The following is an 18,949-nucleotide window of genomic DNA, read 5'->3' as shown; positions in this document are numbered from 1 at the left end:
ACCTGTCGTTGATGTAGCTTTAATTTCTCCAAGTAAAGCATTGAACTTGAAATATTTTCTGATATTAAAAATGTTTGTTTTGATTGCCGAATATTTTAGGGGACAGTGAACGCAAACGAATGAATGTGTGCCGGCAAGCCAATGACTTCAGTGGGATTAAAATTCACTTATTGTGGAAGGTTATGGATTGCTATTTAGAGCTTTTTAATTTTGTTAGGAAGAAGAAAAAAGTGCGCATCGAAATAATGGTCGTGGTATATATACCAAAATGAATGTATCGACGAGCTGAGTCGATCTGGCGAAGGTCGGATAATATTTAGGAGTCGGAATGGGCAAAAAACTTATGTGGATAAAAAGACCAAGTTTTTTCCAAAGCGAATATCTCAGCTTCTGTATGGGGTATACCAAAAGCAAAACCTGACCTGATCACAACAGTCGCAAATAAAACCCAACTTTTAATTTTTGCGATTTTAATTATAATGACGAACATCACAGCTTTGGTTGGGGCTTTCCAAAAGCAAAGCCTGACTATGAAAGTAGAAGATTCCATCTTTACAATGATGCAAACTAGGTCGGCGTACGTGACCAAATAAAGGAGATATCGCAATAGTCGGGAATGCATCCCAATTATCCATTTTTTTGGAAATCACGCTACAGGTCGCAATTTTAATCGGATCGAAATCGAAATTTTGAGGGTTAATGGGTGACTCACAGGGGAAGAAGCCTATTGATTTTGCTGATGGTCGGATAATATTTAGGAGTCGGAATGGGCAAAAAACTGAAAGTAAAAGATTATGAAGAAATCAATGCGAAATGGTTTCCCAGGTTCAATAGTAGACAGACAGAGAATGTGTCAATTAGGAAAATTGAATTGAAGACAATTCCTCAGAATAATGAGGTTAGGAAATTAGTAAAGTTTTCAGGTAGTATAGACATTCAGCAAAAAGTTGTAGAGGAAACTACGCAACCGAAAAGTGAAAACGTTCGCGCTGATGTTTCGCGAAAGTTGTAAATTAAACTAAATCAATTATTGGAGGAAAATAAAAAGTGAAAGTCCAATTTGGAGCACAAAACCATGGACTGGCAAGTTGCTGAAGAAAAGGCTCAAACGTATTAGTCACGAGCAACTGACCTTACCGTAAAATATCAAGCAGCCGATGTTGATCGTAAAAAGGCCGTTGATGACCTTTATGAACTAGGAAAACAGACGGAGTATCTACAACACAACATTCAGAGTCTGCGTGAAGAACTTACGCACAAGGAGCAAAATCATTTACAAGAAATGCATGAACTACGCTCCCGTTGCCAAGTTGAAATAAGTGACAATGGTCGCCTCTCTAAACACTACGAAGCCAGATTTCAACAATCTTTGGATGTGATACGTGATCAATACGAAGGAAAATTCCATGCAAGTCATGATGATATTGAAGTGAGATATAAGCAAAATATGGAGGATTTTGAAGCAGAAGCCAATCGTGAGTCCGTTGCTGCTTCAAGTGCTATTGAAGAATTACGTGCCACTCGTACACGTATTGATGGCTTCAATAGTTACCTTCGAGAACTGGAATCTACAAATGCTGCATTGAATGGCCGCAATTGTGATTTGGAAAAATTGCTCTACAGTGAACGTACACGTCATGCTTCTGAGGTAGTAAATTTGGAAGCTGAATTTCAACGGTGCCGAGATGCAATGACACAACAACAACTTCAAGAAAGTGCTGTCTACGACAAATTACTGTGTGACGAAGAAGATATGAGTCGAACCAGCAGAGAGAAAGATCACATCGAAATTACCAAAAGTGATCCAGAGGTAATGGTACTAAAGAAAGGTACCAAAGAAGTACATTTTGGTGGTTGCCAATTCAAACCTAATGCCGATGATAAAGAGAATAACGTAAATTTTCATCGCTCAGATAAAATTGAGGGTGATGTCAAAAAGTTGATAGTGAGTGCAACATATGAACCTCCGATCAACATGGTTATGAAATCACAAAGATGGCAAAGTGGAGATAACATAGAGATGTCGCTGAATAATGCCGATGGTGAAGAAGGAAATGATGCCAGAAGTAGTTTTCGAAGTTGGTCTGGTTATGATGGTATAATCAATAAAGCAATCGCAATTAAAAAGAAATATCCTACCAAACGAAATTGGATATACCACGTATTTCATCGAAAGAGAAGAACTCCTCATCCAAACTGGTTGCTGAAGGTGTTGGGTGCCATCACCTAGATCTAAATCATTATAATTTTTTATATTTTTTATTATAAACTTAGAAACTAAATAATGCCTTCAGCAGTTTGAAAATGAAAGTATGTATTTGAAAGTGAACAATATCTATTAAGTTAATGCTAATATTTCTATTGGGTACAATATAACATATATACATAATTGTTAACAGATTAGGATCCTTTAAGGCCGAGAGCATGTACAGTTTTCTAGAACTGCTTTTCTGTGTAAATGGAGTCAGGTAGATTTCTAATAAGCAACGCATGAAGTCATTCAGCCCAATCATGAATGAAAATTCCGTGCGGAATTTCTCTCTTTTCCCTTTTTTGCTATCACAAACCAAAAATCCGCACGGAAAAAAATTCCGATGGAGAAAAAGTAGGTATCATGAACGCTCTCAAACATATGTTTTCCGCCAAAAAAATCTCCCTTGCAAAACTGAAGGGAGTTTACAAAAAATCTTAGTATTTCCCACAAACTTTGTACAAAACATGCAAAATAAATACTTTTGTTGGAATTTTATACTAAAATCTTTTACTTGTGGTTGGAAATTTATTAAAAATTGAACAAATTTTACAAAATAACATCACTTTGAAAACTCAGTCGCTCTCCACTTTTTGTACCGATCAACGATGGGATGAGAGAATTTTGGACATACAAAATTGTTGCACAACAATTATTGAAAAACACTGGATCAAAGCATATTTTCAATTATTTTTATTTCAGGATTCGTATTTTTTCAATTCTTGCCATTATGTAATTAAATACACAAGTTTCTAACATCACACTGTCTTCTTAGAAATTTCCAGCCACATCTGATGTTTTTTATAATTAGTAACATCTTCTGAATGTCTTTGATGTATAAAAGTGTAATTTATTTTATTAAATTTGTTGATGTTGTCTAAAAACACAAACACTTAAAATTTTCTCTTTGTTTTCACAACAATTAGGGCACACAAGGTATGAAAAAGACCCTTCAGTGCTGCCAAATTCAATGATTATTTTTCTCACATTATTCATTATAGGTGCAATGTTCTCTCGCGAAAAATCTATTCCACGAGAGTTGTATTCCGCAAGAATATTCATGATTGGGCTGATTGTGTGATTAGGGTCTATATTTAAAGACAACACGAAGCATTATGCATGCTGTGTGCTTAATGCAAATGGAAAAAATTTGGGGGCTAGGAAATCCAAAAAAATGATTTTTGGTCACTCTAGTCTTCATATAGCCCCCATAGAAATGTACCTGTTGATTTTGGGTATTTTGAAGGTTGAGACCTAACAATCTCACCGAAATGGCTGAACTTTGATATATAGTCTTCGTTGGGCGTAAAGAACCTTCAAGCAGAAATTCGTCGGTATACATCTACGTCTTCATAAAAGTGTAAAGGTAAAACTCAAATATGGAGAAGAAAGAAGTATGTAAATAGAATATTTTTCCAAAAAGAACAGAAGAAAAATTCGGTCTAAGAACAAAGCTAACAACATGTTTCTGGAACACTCTTAAATTCTTACATTTTGTTTCAATGGTAAAATTGTTATGGACCGAAATAATTTTGATCGCTCGTGGTCGATGTTAGAAAAAAATCAAAAATACTTTGATATGTATACTTTAATAAAAAAATCATTTCAAAGTGCGATTCGTTGCGATAAATGATGCACAATTTTTTCAGGCTACATCAAATTCCGAAATATTTCATATTCGGCTGGTACAAAATTAATTCTAAGAAACACAATTTTGAACCGATTTTCCTGAAAACTTGGTATTTTTATTTTGAAAGTCCAGAGAATTTTTCAACCAAAAATTGTCGACATAGGTCCAGGTTGGGGTATAGCCCCCATATAAGGGTACCCCCAATTTTAGGTAATTTGACAATTTTAGCCATATTTTTAAGCCGATTTAGCTGTAATTTTGCATTTTGATTTCTTAAAAGATATGAACCCTTCGCACCAAAAATTATAAACATAGGTCAAAGTTTTAGTTTAGACCCCATACAATGGGATCACCCTGTTTAATATATTTTAACGGTTTTTTGGAAATTCAGGGTGAAAATAATTCTGAATTAATATTTTGTGACAGTAATTATAAATAAAACTAAATATTAATAAAAAGGAGCGTACAAATAGTTTTGGCCAGAAAAATTGGAAGTAAGTGGGCTCATTATCTCACCGAAATAACTGAAGTTTGGTATTTAGTCTTCGTTGGGGACAAGGCACATTCAAACAGAAATATGTAGGTATAGTTCTACGTCTTCGTATAGCCCCACCCAGTTTTCTGTATTTGGAAGGTTGTGGAACATTCAACAAGAAAAAGAACTGTACCTCCCGATTTTTTGAAGGTTGTGACCTCACTATGGCAACGAAATGGTTTAAATTTAGTATTTAGTCTTTGTTGGAGGTTTAAAACTTTACACCTGAAATTAGTACATATATGTAGGTCTACCTCTTCATATAGCCCCAACAGAACGATCCAACGCAGGAACAGTGATGGTTACAACGTACAGAGGAAGGATCGCACCAGAAGTGGAGATGGGGGATTAGCTTTCATATTGCACCAGTCCGTTCTATGCAGACCTATGTCCCATGAGCCTGGCTCTAACGACCCGTACATGGATTGTATGTGTGTAGCAGTCAGGTGTGGAACTGCCGTTGTAGAGTTGGTGAACATATACAACCTGTACTACAGGATATAATCCCAACATTAGCCCGCTTTTGGAAGGAACCGTCTGGTCTTGGAGGACTTTAATGCTTATCATGAGTTTTGGCATTCTGTCCCCGGAAACGGCCAGAGTGTAAAAGTGCTGGCTGAGCAGATTGATAGCTCTACGTTTTGCTTGGTCAATAAGGATGTCCCTAGCAGAATTAGCGGAGAGTGTCACAGTTCTCCAGCCATAAACATCGTGTCACCTGCACGCAAAGAAAAAAATATGTTTGATCCAACAATATTCCAAGAGCAAAATATGTATTGTTAACATATTGTTGGATTCCTCATGTAGTATTGTAAATCCAAAAATAGTTTGTGTCAACTGAACAATATTTCTCTCTTTTCTTCGAAAATTTGTTTCTCTTCTCTCGCTATTCGATGCCGTGTTGAAAAAACAATGTTGGTGAGTTGTGGTGTGTTTGTATGACATGCTGCCTTTACCTTTGTTTTTGTGTGTATGTACTTGTGAGACTCTTGTTTTTATTTGTTTCTGTTTTGTTTCATTCTTCTTTCCTTTTCATGTTTGTTATGGTGTTTAATTATTCCTTATGTTGTGGTGGGTTCTTGTGGCTTTTTGTTTGTCTTTGTTGTCAGCCAATGCAGCAAACCATGTATTGTGTTCATCAATGATTGCAATATTATACGCGACATTTATATCCAAGTTATGCGAAAAGTGTATATGAGAAGTATATGCACTCAAATCAAAAATTTCTGGGCTGGTTTTCTGTATTGACAATACTTTTTGTAAACAAAATTAGATTATGATAGTTCCTACAATCGGTATTGTTAACGATTTTAACAATATTGCGGAAATTCGAAAGTTGTTTTTGTTTTCTATGTTTGGAACAAAAGATGGTATTTTTGGATTTGGATTACAATGTTTGAACAAAACAAATACATTTTTGGAACCAAAACATATATTTTTGTTCCAACAAAAGCGAAAAATATTTTTTCTCTGCGTGTGGTCTGACAAATTACGTCACCTGGCAACCCTTCGCTTATCTTCGATGAGACATCTGCCCATAATTACACCATCATCAGCAGACCGCCCGATTACATCACCTCTGAACGCTGCACTTTCATCAATCACGGGAAAACTAATTGGTCGAGTTTCAGAGAACTCACTAATCACCGTTTCAGAGATATGCCCAAACGTTCTGCTATCGGGTAGCAGAAAGGATGTTCCGAGACTTCATCACTGCTGCAGCTGCTCGTCATATACCTGCTGGTCGAATACCCGATTGGGTCTCAGCAACTTCCCAGCAGAGGCGACGCGCAACTAGCAAGTGAGCGTGATGAGTTTCGTCGTTGGAAACCCAGTGAACCCAAAGACAGGGAGCTGACACTGGAAGTTAATATGTTGGAGAACTAAATCGTCTTAAGAGTTGCAACATTGGAACCGGAATAAGTGAATTATGGGCCACGGTTAAGTAACTCTAGAACCCTGGAATGAATGAAGATAGGACCACAGTAACGTATGGCGACTTTACGCTGACTGATCCGAAGAGGTGCGGGATTTATTTCAATCTACAGTTTGTCGATTTCCCCGGGGGTGACAGGGCGAACAGAAGAGTACTACGCGGCATCAGATCTCTTCCTGCCTAAGATGAACCACCACAGTTTACAATGGATGATGTTACGAATGCCATCAGGGACGCTAAATCATCCAAAGCATTGGGCCCTATTGAAATCTCCATGGTAATGCTGAAACAGCTGAAACCTGTCGCTAGCCACCCGCTACTGAATCCAGGTAAGGATGCCAGCCAGCAAATGTGAATCGTGCAGATCGATTTCGCTTTTGTCGCTCGTAGCAAAGACCCGTGAAGCTTTAGTCCTCCCCAGCGTCAGAAATAGCTATCCATTTGCCCATCATCACCACTCCACACTATTTGAGGATATCTAACAGACAATCCTATGACCAAATTTTAAACGTTGGATAACCAATTACATATGTGGACGCCATTCGTATATGGAATTCAGGAACAAGAGGTCCAAGCCCCATACAGTGAACCAGGGATGTGGAACTATTTAACCTCTACCTCTCCTGTATTCCGCCCCAACCAGACGGCATTGAGATCGTAACGTATGCGGATGATTGTACGATCTTGGCATGAGGTACCTTCCCTGATGTAATTTGTGAAAGTCTGAACTCCTATTTCACAAACCTTACTTCCTTTTTCCACGCGAGGAATATGCAAACATCCGCCGCTAAATCTACGGCCACTATATTCACCACATGTACTGCACTAGTGAGAACAGATTTGAATGTCATGGTCGATGGTAGCAGAATTCCGACCATTCATGTCATCCGCGCATGCCGCAGTTATCTACGACAAGCTGAGATGTAGGAACGAGGTCCTCACGTCCCTAGACGGCAGCACGTGGGGTACAGATAAAGAAACCTTGTTGACCAAACATTACGTGATGGAGACAATTATGGGGAGACGACCTGATCCAAGAGAATTTACGGGTTGCTAGGTGACGTCATTTTCAGACCAGTTGACACGATGATTATGTCTGGCGAACTCTGACACTCTTCCCTAATTCTGGTGGGAGCGTCCTGATCGACCGTGCAAAATGTATAGCTATCTATCGGCTCAACCAACGCTGTACACCTCTTGTCGTTTCCGAGGACTGAATGGCACAACTCATGATGGGTATTAAAGTTCCCCAAGACCAGACGGTTATGACCTACAAAAAGCGATCTAATGATATGCTTGTAATCTGAAGTACAGTTATTTATCGCTGGGATGTATACGTTCCGCAGCTCTACCTCAGCATTCGACACCTAACTGCTACCCCCACACATTCTATGCACACAGAGAAGAGATATTGTTGGAATAATAATAATATTCTAAGAACAAAATAGTGTATTTTAAAAATCTGAAAATATATATTGTTGTTTCAAACATATATTTTTTATTAGGAAACATGATGATATATTGTTAGGCCAATAATACATATTTTAAGAATTTTAAAATACACTCTCTCTGCGTGTGTATGGGTCATTAGGGTCAGGCTCGAACGAGATAGGTCGTTGTAACCGCCACAACGCTGCAGTTGTTGTTGAGCTTAGTTTGCTGCACCGCCCCTACCTTGATATTCTTCCGACTGATGAAATCCACTATTACCTCCATCTTACCTCGGAGTCCATTGAAAGTAAATTGCAAAAAGGATGCATTTTCTGGGAATTGAACAACGGCTGGTGTTAAATGCTGCATGAGAGGTTGCTGTTTTGGAGGATTGCTGCGGGGGAGTTTCGAAATCTGACGAAGACTCGCATGAGTGCTTGGTGTGTTTGAGAGATAAAATCTTGGAAGATCTGTGGACCAATCTGCGTTAACGGTTATTGTCGACATCATATGAACCCCGAGCTGTACTGGATATAGAACGACATTGGCATAGTAAAACGTATCCTGTTACATCCATTACATTGGCTAGGTCATGTCAGGAGAATGAACAATGATGCTCAAACTAAACAGGCGGTACATACAGAACGAAAAGAGGCCCCCATGGAACGAGCAAGTGGCCAATGATACCAAATAGTGAGGATTGGCAAGACATAGAAAGAAATCTGAAAGAGTGGACATTTTCTCTAAGTTCGAATTATGGGACAAATGTTCTGTATGGGTTCCCTTAAGTATTTAAGCCCAATTATCTTGCTCTTTAGTAAATGTCCCAATTCCTTCATCAAATATTTTTTAAACTCATTCAAAAAATGAAGCTATAAAAACCATAGTTTGCAGATACCACTGCTTGAAATTAAATCAAATAAAATTTTCATCCTGCAAAAATATTCGCACACATTTAACAAACAAATTAAACACATAAACGCACTCACTCACACGCACGCACCTATCCAAGCATATTCACTCAGTCACAGACCTTTTATTAATATTGTACAAGCCAATGAACGACCGACCCTGTGACGAAAGTTTGATATTGGTCAGAGCATAGAATATCTCCTCAAAGCGACAACGACAGCCGGCGACGATGAACGAACGACAATGAACTCAGTGGCCTCGGTCTAAGGTCATTGTTTTCAAAGTTTGTTCATGTTCATCGTCATCATCATTCTCACTCACCATGGTCCCCATCAATACCTGTCTCTGCCTTTACAGTGGTGTTTGGATGATGGTAGAAATGTTTGTGTTTGCTGTATTTTGTTTTTGCATGTCAAAAGACCTCCATGAAGCGCCAACGTACACATCCCACACGTTCGCATGCACAGTAGGGTTATGACTTTTTTACAACCTCATATCCCTGTATCATAGCGTGATGAGTTTTGCCATAAGATTACATAAAATATTAATTATAAGGTGATTCGGTGAAAAAACCTCACGAACAAAATGATTTTAAAATTTGAATTTATCAAAATTATGGACAATTTTTTGAAGTCACTGAAAACAGATATATAATTGAAAATAAACTTTAGAGCCACATGAGATAATTAAAATGACATAAAATGTATTTCTCACTATTTTTCTTCAATTCTGAGAATCGTAAAAATGTCGTAAACGCTTTAATTCAAAAATATAATTTTTTAACAAGAAACAAAAAATTTAAAATTTTTTCAAAGTGACTTTTTTCGCCACTTTTTTAATATTTGAATGAAATAAACGTTATTATAGTTATTAGGTTAGGTTAGGTTAGGTTAGGTTGAAAAGAGGGGCGAGTACTCGCCACATGTCCTGGTGGACATACACATAAGCCATGAAGTAGGCCTGTTGTGCGCTCTAGTCTAAGTTTTTGAAGAAGGGGACTCTACTATAATTTAATTAAGGAACTCTGTTCCCTTAACAAAATCCCGTAATTGTTTTAGGTCGTCTACAATTACCTGATTAAGATCTGGTATTGTGTCGTTCCCTAAGAACTGGGATCTGATGTTTGCGAAAGCGGGGCATTTGCAGAGAAAATGCTCCAATGTTTCATCATCCTCTCCGCATGCCCTGCATACGCTGTTGTCTGCACAATTAATTTTGTGCAGATGAGCTTGTAAACCGAGGTGACCTGTAAGAACACCTGTAAGTCTACTCAACTCTGCTTTACCTAGCAGTAGTAGGTTTTTAGTTTTTTCCTCATTTGGGTCTCCCCATAGGATTTTTGTGGTTTCCCCTAATTCCTCTCTATTCCATAGGGATAAGTGGGCATTTTTTGCCCAATTTTTTAGTTGCTAATTCCCTTCCCTTTTTTGCCAGAGAATTTGCTATCTCATTACCTCTATTCCCCGCATGTCCCGGTACCCATATTATACGCACCGTGCCATGCTGAGTATAGCTGTTGATCGAATTTATACAATCCAGGACTGTTTGTGATTTTACTGTCTTGGATGTTATTGCTTTGATTGCAGTTTTACTGTCCGTAAGGACGTTTACAGTAGTTGGCCTCGTGTTGGCATTAAGCCAGTTCAGACACTCTGTGATCGCTCGGATCTCCGCTTGATGGACCGTATTGTGATCCGGCAAACGAAGAGATATTTCGGTCTCTGGTTCTTCAATAAAGAGACCCAGTCCCGTTCTCCCACCTAGCATTGAGCCGTCTGTATAACAGCAGTTTCCAGTCGGCATTTGTGCTAGATTTCCGCCGATCCACGAGTCTCTGTCTGGAATTAATGCCTCGCATGAGGCAGCTACAAATGTTTCAGGTATACGGTCCGATGCAATGTTATCCATTGACTCTCCCGTTGTTACCTGTAGAATGTTTTGATGGTATGTTACGTGGTCCTTACTGATCCACTCGTCCATCGCTTTAAGTCGAATAGCTGCGACAGCCGCTTCATACCTTATGTGGATTTCTATTGGGTGTATATATAGAATAGTTTCTAAAGCCCTCGTTGATGTTGTCCTCATTGCGCCGCTTACACTTAGACAGCACATTCGTTGGACTTTCTGTAGTATTTTAATATTACACTTTTTATCCATAGCTGTCCACCAGACTACGGAAGCGTATGTTAGAATAGGTCTAACTACGCTTTTGTATAGCCAGTGTGTCATCTTAGGATTAAGACCCCACTTGGCGCCTATAGCCCTTCTACAGGTTGACCAACATCTATGAGCTTTATTGGCTCTTTCCTGAATATGGTCTTTCCATTTAAGTTTCCTATCCAGAATTACTCCCAGATATTTGACTTTATTGGAAATATTGATCGTCTTGTTTAGGAAAACTGGTTCTTCAAAGTGTCCCAGTTTTGTTTTCCTAGTAAACAGACATATTTCCGTTTTTTCCGGGTTTACATTAAGACCTCTTGGTCTAGCCCAGTTATACGCTATTTTTAGGGCTGATTCAGCTCTTCTGCATAGCAAGTTTGGATTTTTACCCCTCAGAAGTATTATAACGTCGTCTGCATAACAGACTGGGTCAAATCCCTCATCGGTTAAAGTCCTTAATAGACTATTTATGGTAGTGACCCATAGGAGTGGGGATAAAATCCCCCCCTGTGGCGTACCCTGACCAACATTGTCCTTTATTTTTACGTCAAGTAGCCCGCAGCTTATCCATCTATTCCTTAGCATGTGGCTTATCCAGTCCCTGAGGGCCCGATTCACCTGAAACTTATCTAAGGATTGGATAAGGGTTTCGGTGCTGACGTTGTTGAAAGCACCCTCGATATCAATGCATACCGCCAGTGTATACATCTTCCTGTCGAAGGTGCTCTCGATGTGGTGTACAACCTCATGTAATGCGGTTTCCACTGATCTACCTTTAACGTATGCATGTTGTTTGTATTTAAGCATATCGTTTGGAATCTTGCTCTTAATCATGGTGTCGACTATTCGTTCCATGGTTTTAAGCAGGAAGGATGTTAGGCTTATCGGACGATAAGACTTAGGAATTGCGTAACTAGCCTTCCCAGGTTTGGGGATAAATACTACCCTCGCCTCCTGCCAGGCTTTAGGAGTATACGCAAGTTTTAAGCATGCGTTAAAAATTCCAGATAGTTTGGGCGCAATGTAGTCCATCTCTTTCTGGAGTAAGGCCGGAAATATCTCATCCGGCCCCGCTGCTTTGAAAGGTTTGAAGCTCTTGATGGCATCCTTCACCATCGCTTCATCAATTGTTGGTGCTTCCTCTGTATCACATTCCCTCATTACCGGCAACCCTGCGTGCGTCGCAGTGTTCGGCGGGAAATGTGTATTCATCAAAAGCCTCAGCGTGTCCTCGATTGTTTCCATCTTATTTCCCATATCATTCACCATGATCTCGGTTTGTGTATGGGTTTTCGATAGAAACTTTTTTATTTTGGATACATCATTTACGCTGTCTACCTGTTCACAGAAAAGTTTCCAGGAATTGCGCTTTGCTGTTCTAGTCATTTTGTTGTATTCTTTAAGTTTTGTGTGATAGTTGTCCCATACAGCTAATTTCTTTCGTCGAGCTCTGTTGTAAAGCCTTCGGACCTCTTTGCCTTTGTTACGAATTTCACCTGTCATCCAGGGTTTTTCGTAGGCAGATTTCCTCTCTCGAAGGGGACAACTTTCTTCGAATGACTTTACTAAGACCTCCGTTATAATGTTGACATTTCTGTCTACATCTTCCGTGCTTAGGCATTCATATCTATCGTGCCCTAGCCTATCTTTTATTAGTTTCCCAAATTTTATCCAATTGGTTTTGGATTTATTTCGGAAACTTATAGGTTTCGGCGGTGGCCGTGTTAGTTCAAATCTTATATAACGATGATCCGAGAAGGAGTGCTCTTCCGAGACCCTCCAATTCTGCACCTCGTTTATAAGATTTTCGGAACATATTGTTATATCTAATACCTCTTCCCTTATCTTGTTAACAAAGGTGGCTTTATTGCCTCTGTTAAGGGTTATTAGGTCGTTAGTATTCAAGAAATCTAAAAGGGCTTGGCCCCTTTTGTTAGTATTAGTACTACCCCACGCAATGTGGTGTGAGTTAGCATCGCTACCTACTAGTACTTCGTTACCTGTTTGTTTTGCTTTCCTCACCAACCGCTGCAGTTCCGACGAAGGTGGTAGTGTCGGCGAGTCGAACGGTAAATATACTGATGCAAGGTATATATTGCCATTCCCCAGCTTCAGCACAGTTGCGTCCGATGTTGACAACTCTGGAGAGAAAAGAAAACTTAAGTTTTTGTGACATATTATACAGGTTCTCGGTCGAGACCCCGTATTTGCATAAAACAATTGGTAGTTTATATGGTTTAGTCCAGAGACCTTGTTCTGAATAGTCCAAGGTTCCTGGATCAAGCCAATATGGATTTTACCTGTATTGATTTTCTCCATCAGGGCCATGGTTGCCGTCTCGCTCCGATGGAGGTTTATCTGGATGACCTCAATCATTGGTCCTCCAGTAAACGGACTTCTTGAGAGTCGGTGATTACGGCATCGACTCCCTTTACATTGTTGCTGGGAGGTAAAACCTCTTCGCTATTTTGTTTGGCTTCCTCGCTTTCGCCGATTACCGCCTTTCCTGCTTTGAAGCGGACAGCGTTGGAGATGTAGAAAGCCCTGCCCTTAGTCTTTGTCAGACTAGCCATGGAGAGATGGTCAATTCCGACCACAAGGAGAGTTCCGTCCTCCTGCTCCTCCCTGTGGAAGACCTCCCATCTCTTCACGTCCAAGTCCTTGTTTTGACGACCAAAGACTTCGAGCATGCGTTCCGTCTCGAACTTGCTGCCCCATCCTCTGACGAATACAGAAGTTTTTGTTAGTTGAGGAATTTGGTCTTTCCTCACCAACTTTAGTTTGCCGTTTTCCCATGGAGGTATTATGCTGCTGATAATATCCTTGAGGGCGGCAACGTTTGCATGCTGGGCAAATTGGAACACCATCACGTCCCCTTTGACCCCGCTGCTGATGATTTGAATTGGATCACCTCCAATCATTATGTGATCCAATATCTTATTGTTGACCATTTCCTCAATTGCTGGAAGATGGTCTTTGGGTAGCTTTCCGGAACCTCTATTGGTATCGATCACTGCATAGCAGAGTTCGTCCCTATAGCGTTTCTTGGCTACCTTTGCGTAAGATGGCGGCTCTCTACCAGTCTCCGCAGCCCTCTTCCTCTTCTGCCGGGTCCGGGATTTCTTCACAGAATCCCCAGGCACTGCAGTCGATTCCGCGGCTGGGCACACCCTCTTCACGTTCGAGCTGACTTTGTCGCCCTCTGCCAAAGGATTCTCGGAACAGTCTCCTTTGCGTGGTACTTGACGCGGTGCACTCGGAACGTTTGGGGATGTGGAGCTCTTTTTCTTCTTCGTCGGCTTTACAGTGTTCTGCTCTTCGGGGGATCTGATCCTCTTCGCCGCTTCCGAAGAAGTGGAGGGAGTGTTCATGGTCCCTGTGGGAGCATCCTGCGATATAGCCTTTTTGCTTGTCCGTTGCTTCCTGAACTTTCGTCGTTGAGCACCAGACAGCTGCTTCTTGTGTGTTGTGAGCTTTGCAATGCTGTCGCTCACTTCGTCTACCATCTTGTGGACCTCCTCCTTTTCTGGGATTTCCATGACGGTTATATTATTTTTGCTTTCGCTATCGGATTTGGAGTCTGAGTCGCTACCTGTATCTGAAGGCTGGGTCGAGCATGAACTTCCCCTTAGCTTCTCAGTCTCTTCCTCCCTGTATTTGCCCTTAGGCTGTGTGCTTGTCGCATTACCTTCGACCACAGGTGCCAAGGCACCCACACCTGTGGGAGAGATTTGCTCACGATCGCATGATGACGACGGGGTGTGACTCGTGTGCAGATCAACATCACCCGCCGGTACTGGGTTTATTAAGCCCTGCACCGTAACTTTTTTACTTTGTCCAACTTTCTTCATATTGTGTTTTTTGTTTTAGGGGAACACCCCCATAGTCAGTTTTAAATTTCCCTGAGGCAGGTGATCGTACTAATCCGCTCTGGAACAGGTTTAATCACAAATGAATTCCCTAGATCCAGAACAAATTAGTACGGTCATCCGCCTCCCCCTATCCGCCGGTGGGGACGCGCCCGGTAGGAGAACTGACAAACACCCTCGGGTATTATAGTTATTAGTAGGCTTATATTTATTCATTCGTGCAACAAAAAATAGTTTTTTGAAAAAAAATTTTTTTTCATTTCATATATTTTTTCCAAACATTATTTTTTTAAAATCGATTTGTGCGTGATCTTTTTTTATATTTCAATGGAATAAACGATAGCATAGTGATGAATAGGCAAAAGTTCATTCATCCCTGCTACAGGAAATCATTTTTGAGGAAAAATGTCAAAAAGTCATAACCCTAATGCACAGCTTATTTATATACACTAGGGTTATGACTTTTTGACATTTTTTCTCAAAAATTATTACCTGTATCAGGGATGAATGAACTTTTGCCTATTAATCACTATGATATCGTTTATTCCATTGAAATATAAAAAAGATCACGCACAAATCGATTTAAAAAAAAAATAATTTTTGAAAAAAATATATGAAATGAAAAATTTTTTTTTTCAAAAAATTATTTTTTGTTGCACGTATGAATAACATAAGCCTACTAATAACTATAATAACGTTTATTTCACTCAAATATTAAAAAAGTGGCGAAAAAAGTCACTTTGAAAAAATTTTAAATTTTTTGTTTCTTGTTAAAAAATTATATTTTTGAATAAAAGCGTTTACGACATTTTTACGATTCTCAGAATTGAAGAAAAATAGTGAGAAATACTTTTTATGTCATTTTAATTATCTCATGTGGCTCTAAAGTTTATTTTCAATTATATATCTGTTTTCAGTGACTTCAAACAATTGTCCATAATTTTGATAAATTCAAATTTTTAAATCATTTTGTGCGTGAGGTTTTTTCACCGAATCACCTTATAATTAAGATTTTATGTAATTATATGGCAAAACTCATCACGCTATGATACAGGGATATGAGGTTGTAAAAAAGTCATAACCCTAATATACACACATTGGTAGGTATTGGTATAGAAGAGAGTACCTCAGCCTGTCTGACTGATAAAACAATTCACCTACAATTTCATTGTAACCAGTTTTGAATAAAACCATTTATTTGCCAGTCAAACAAAACAAAAAAGGAACGAAAACAGTTGTTGCTGAGGATGATGATGAGCTAAAAAACAAAAATTTCTGCATTACCATCAGTGGTAAGAGGACACAAAAATCTTTCATGGACATGGTAGCTGCTTTTGTCGGCATGACAACTAACTGTTGTTGTTAGTCTGTCTGTCGGTCTATCTCTTTGACACGTATTTTGCCCAAAACCATAAAAGAGGGAACATATGCTTTTGGATTTTTTCGAATTGACTACTTGGTCTGTGGGAAACATTGTTTTTGAAGTCTATGTAGAGAATTTTGGATCGGATTTATTGCCGCCGAAATAAATAGTGGTAGCAATTTATGTAACATATTATAACAAGAACTCGTTGAAAATGTTCCTTTAAAAATTCTGTGATTAGTGAAAAACATGTGAGCAAAGGCAATAGTCAGGACGGAACCGACTATGTAATACCCTACACGACTACATTTTTTAGGGCGATAGTAAAGTTATCCGCCACCTCAACCAAAATAATAAAAAAGTCAGGGCTAATTCGACATTCCAATTCAAATCAATAAAATGGAAAATGGCATGTATTACCGACTACGTTGTTTGACCAACTACGCCAACCTGCTTTACATCATGGTAAATGTGATCTTTTTCATATTTTATTTACAGTATTGGTTTTCGGAATACCCCTATAAGAAGCGAAGATATTAACATAAATATCAAACTTTAAATTTTTTCTCAACAAAGGTTTTTTGCATTCCGACCATCGCCAAACGCCAGTAGGCTTTGGGACGCCAACTAACCACCAAAATTTCGTGATGAACCGATCAAAATTGCAACCTGTAGCGTGATTACAAAAAACACGTAAGAACCCTACACCACGAACTGTATTGAAGTAATTAGGACTACAGGACTAAATACCAAATTTCAGCCATTTCGGTGGGATATTGAGGCTACAGCCTTTAAAATACCGACAATCGAAATGTACCGTTCTATGGGGCTATATGAAGGCGTGGAAAATGTTTAATCCCAACGAAGACTAAAAAAAAACTTATAGCCATTTCGGTGGGATATTAAGGCCACAGCCTTCATATTACCGAAAATCGGGAGATACCGTTTTATGCAGGCTATATAATGGCGTGGATCTATACCAATAAATTTCAGGTGGGAAGTTTTATAACCCCAGCGAATATTAGGGAAACAAACTTTAAAATATCGAAAATCGAGAGGTACCGTTCTATGTGGGCTATATGATGGCGTGGACTTATGCCGACAAATTTGAGGGGCAAAGTTTTATACCCCCAACGAAGACTAAATACCAATTTTCAGACAAACTTCAGGTGGAAAGTTGTATAACCCCAACGAAGACAAATACCAAATTTCAGCAATATTTATGGAATGTTGAGGCCATAACCTTCAAAATAACCAAAATCGAGATATACCGTTCTACAGGAGCAATAGAAAGGTGTGGACCTATACCGACAAATTTCAGGTGGAAAGTTTCATTTTAGGTGCCATATGGACGACAACTTCGCCTGACGTTCCTCCGTTGCGATGGATGGGGTAATCTCCGACAGCGTGAATGTTATCCAACGCTTGCCTGATATGCTGATTGATCTAGTGGTTCTAGTTTGACTTTTAGGACAATTAACACAAATAAACTTTTTGTGTATTTGAAGCTGCTTTGCGTATATGTTCGCTTAATCTGCATTCTGGCTCTGGTTCTTTCTCCAGTTCTGTGGCTGGTTCGATGAGTGGTAGCCACGAAGCTACTGGAGTTTGTTGAGTAGGTTATTCGCAAGGCTGTTGAAAAGGTGCAGTGATTCGTGCGGGCCTGTGCAGCATCCTAGGCAGATATTTTGCACGGTGTCATCGATACTTACCATATAGGAATTTAGACGGCTGCACCATTGCGAGCGTAGTTGGTTTGTCGAGGCAGCTATCTATCACACGATAGATGTTTATGGCATCTGCAACTGCATCTGTGTGTATGCTATTTAAACTGTTTGATAGGCTTACTTTTTGAGCTAGGGGTTCTCTCTTGTAACATTGGATAATCTCTTTCTAGATCATGGAGATCCCTGCTGTCATGCCTGGATGGAGGTCACCGTATGTGCTTGGCATCGCTCGCACGGTAAAACGCGTGCAATTACTGCATCGACAGCATGTCATTATACTGCTGCACTGAAATAATCTTTGTCTCCGCATGTGGATGGTATGAAGGTATGAAGAGTCACCTAGTTGCAGTTCTCAGAGCAACATTCTGAATGGTTTGAATATTTTTCCTTCGCGCTGCACTTTTATTGGCGGACCGCACTGGTGCCGCATGGCTTACCACAGACCGACCTATTGCGTTATATGTGGTCATCAAAGTTTCTTTATCTGCACCCCAAGTGCTGCCGGCTAGGAACTTGAGGACCTTGTTCCTACATCTCAGCTTGTCGCAGATAGCTGTGGCATGTGCGGACGACGTGAACGTGCTGTCAAATGTGATCTCTAGGATCTTGGGGTAGTTAGTGGCTGGAATACTGCTGCCATCTTCCAAGGCATTCAACACAGTACTCACTCCTGTCGTCCATGTGCCGAACAGAGTGACCGTAGATTTAGTGGCCGATATTCGCATATTTCTCGCAAATTACATCAGGGAATTTACTTGACGCCAAGATTGTCCAATAATATGTTACGATCTTAATGCCGTCTGGATGGGGTAGAATACAGGAGAGACAGAGGTTAAACAGTTCCGGAGCTATCACCCCACTTTGGGGAACTCCTTGTTTCACTCTACGGGGCTTGAACTTCTTGTTCCTGAATTCCACGTACGACTAGCATCCAAACATATAACTGATTATCCAACGTTACAAACTTGGCTGTAGGATAGTCTGCTCGATGTTCTCAAATAGTGTGAAGTGCTCGACATGTCAAATGCTTTTGACAAGTCAAATGATTGAGTCTGGTTGAGTCCTCAGCTAAAATGTGTGGAGATGGCGTATAGCGCTGTCTTTACGAAACCCATGCTCCCTGACTATGGGG

The 18,949-nt window shown here is 39.8% G+C and overlaps 1 protein-coding gene across 1 annotated transcript; it reads left to right on the top strand.

Annotated features, from left to right (window-relative positions):
* Nucleotides 1-1,282: 1,282 nt before the first annotated feature.
* Nucleotides 1,283-17,705, top strand: LOC141398339 (lamin-C-like). Its single transcript, XM_073975626.1, has 2 exons — nt 1,283-2,066; nt 17,599-17,705. The coding sequence occupies exons 1-2, from the start codon at nt 1,283-1,285 to the stop codon at nt 17,703-17,705; spliced, it is 891 nt and encodes a 296-aa protein (XP_073831727.1).
* Nucleotides 17,706-18,949: the final 1,244 nt, after the last annotated feature.

The sequence above is a fragment of the Musca autumnalis genome, unplaced genomic scaffold (genome assembly GCF_047663935.1).
Source record: "Musca autumnalis isolate F117 unplaced genomic scaffold, ASM4766393v1 scaffold_3, whole genome shotgun sequence".
Classification (NCBI taxonomy): domain Eukaryota; kingdom Metazoa; phylum Arthropoda; class Insecta; order Diptera; family Muscidae; genus Musca; species Musca autumnalis.
Note: the sequence above shows the minus strand (reverse complement) of the source record. Positions and strands in the feature narration are given on the sequence as shown.

Bases quoted from the DNA above. Each gene is read 5' to 3' on its own strand.
- LOC141398339 (XM_073975626.1), top strand. From the start codon at position 1,283: ATGCATGAACTACGCTCCCGTTGCCAAGTTGAAATAAGTGACAATGGT. The intron at 2,067-17,598 runs GTAGTTTTCGAA...GTGTATTTGAAG, and splicing joins AGAAGGAAATGATGCCAGAA to CTGCTTTGCGTATATGTTCG.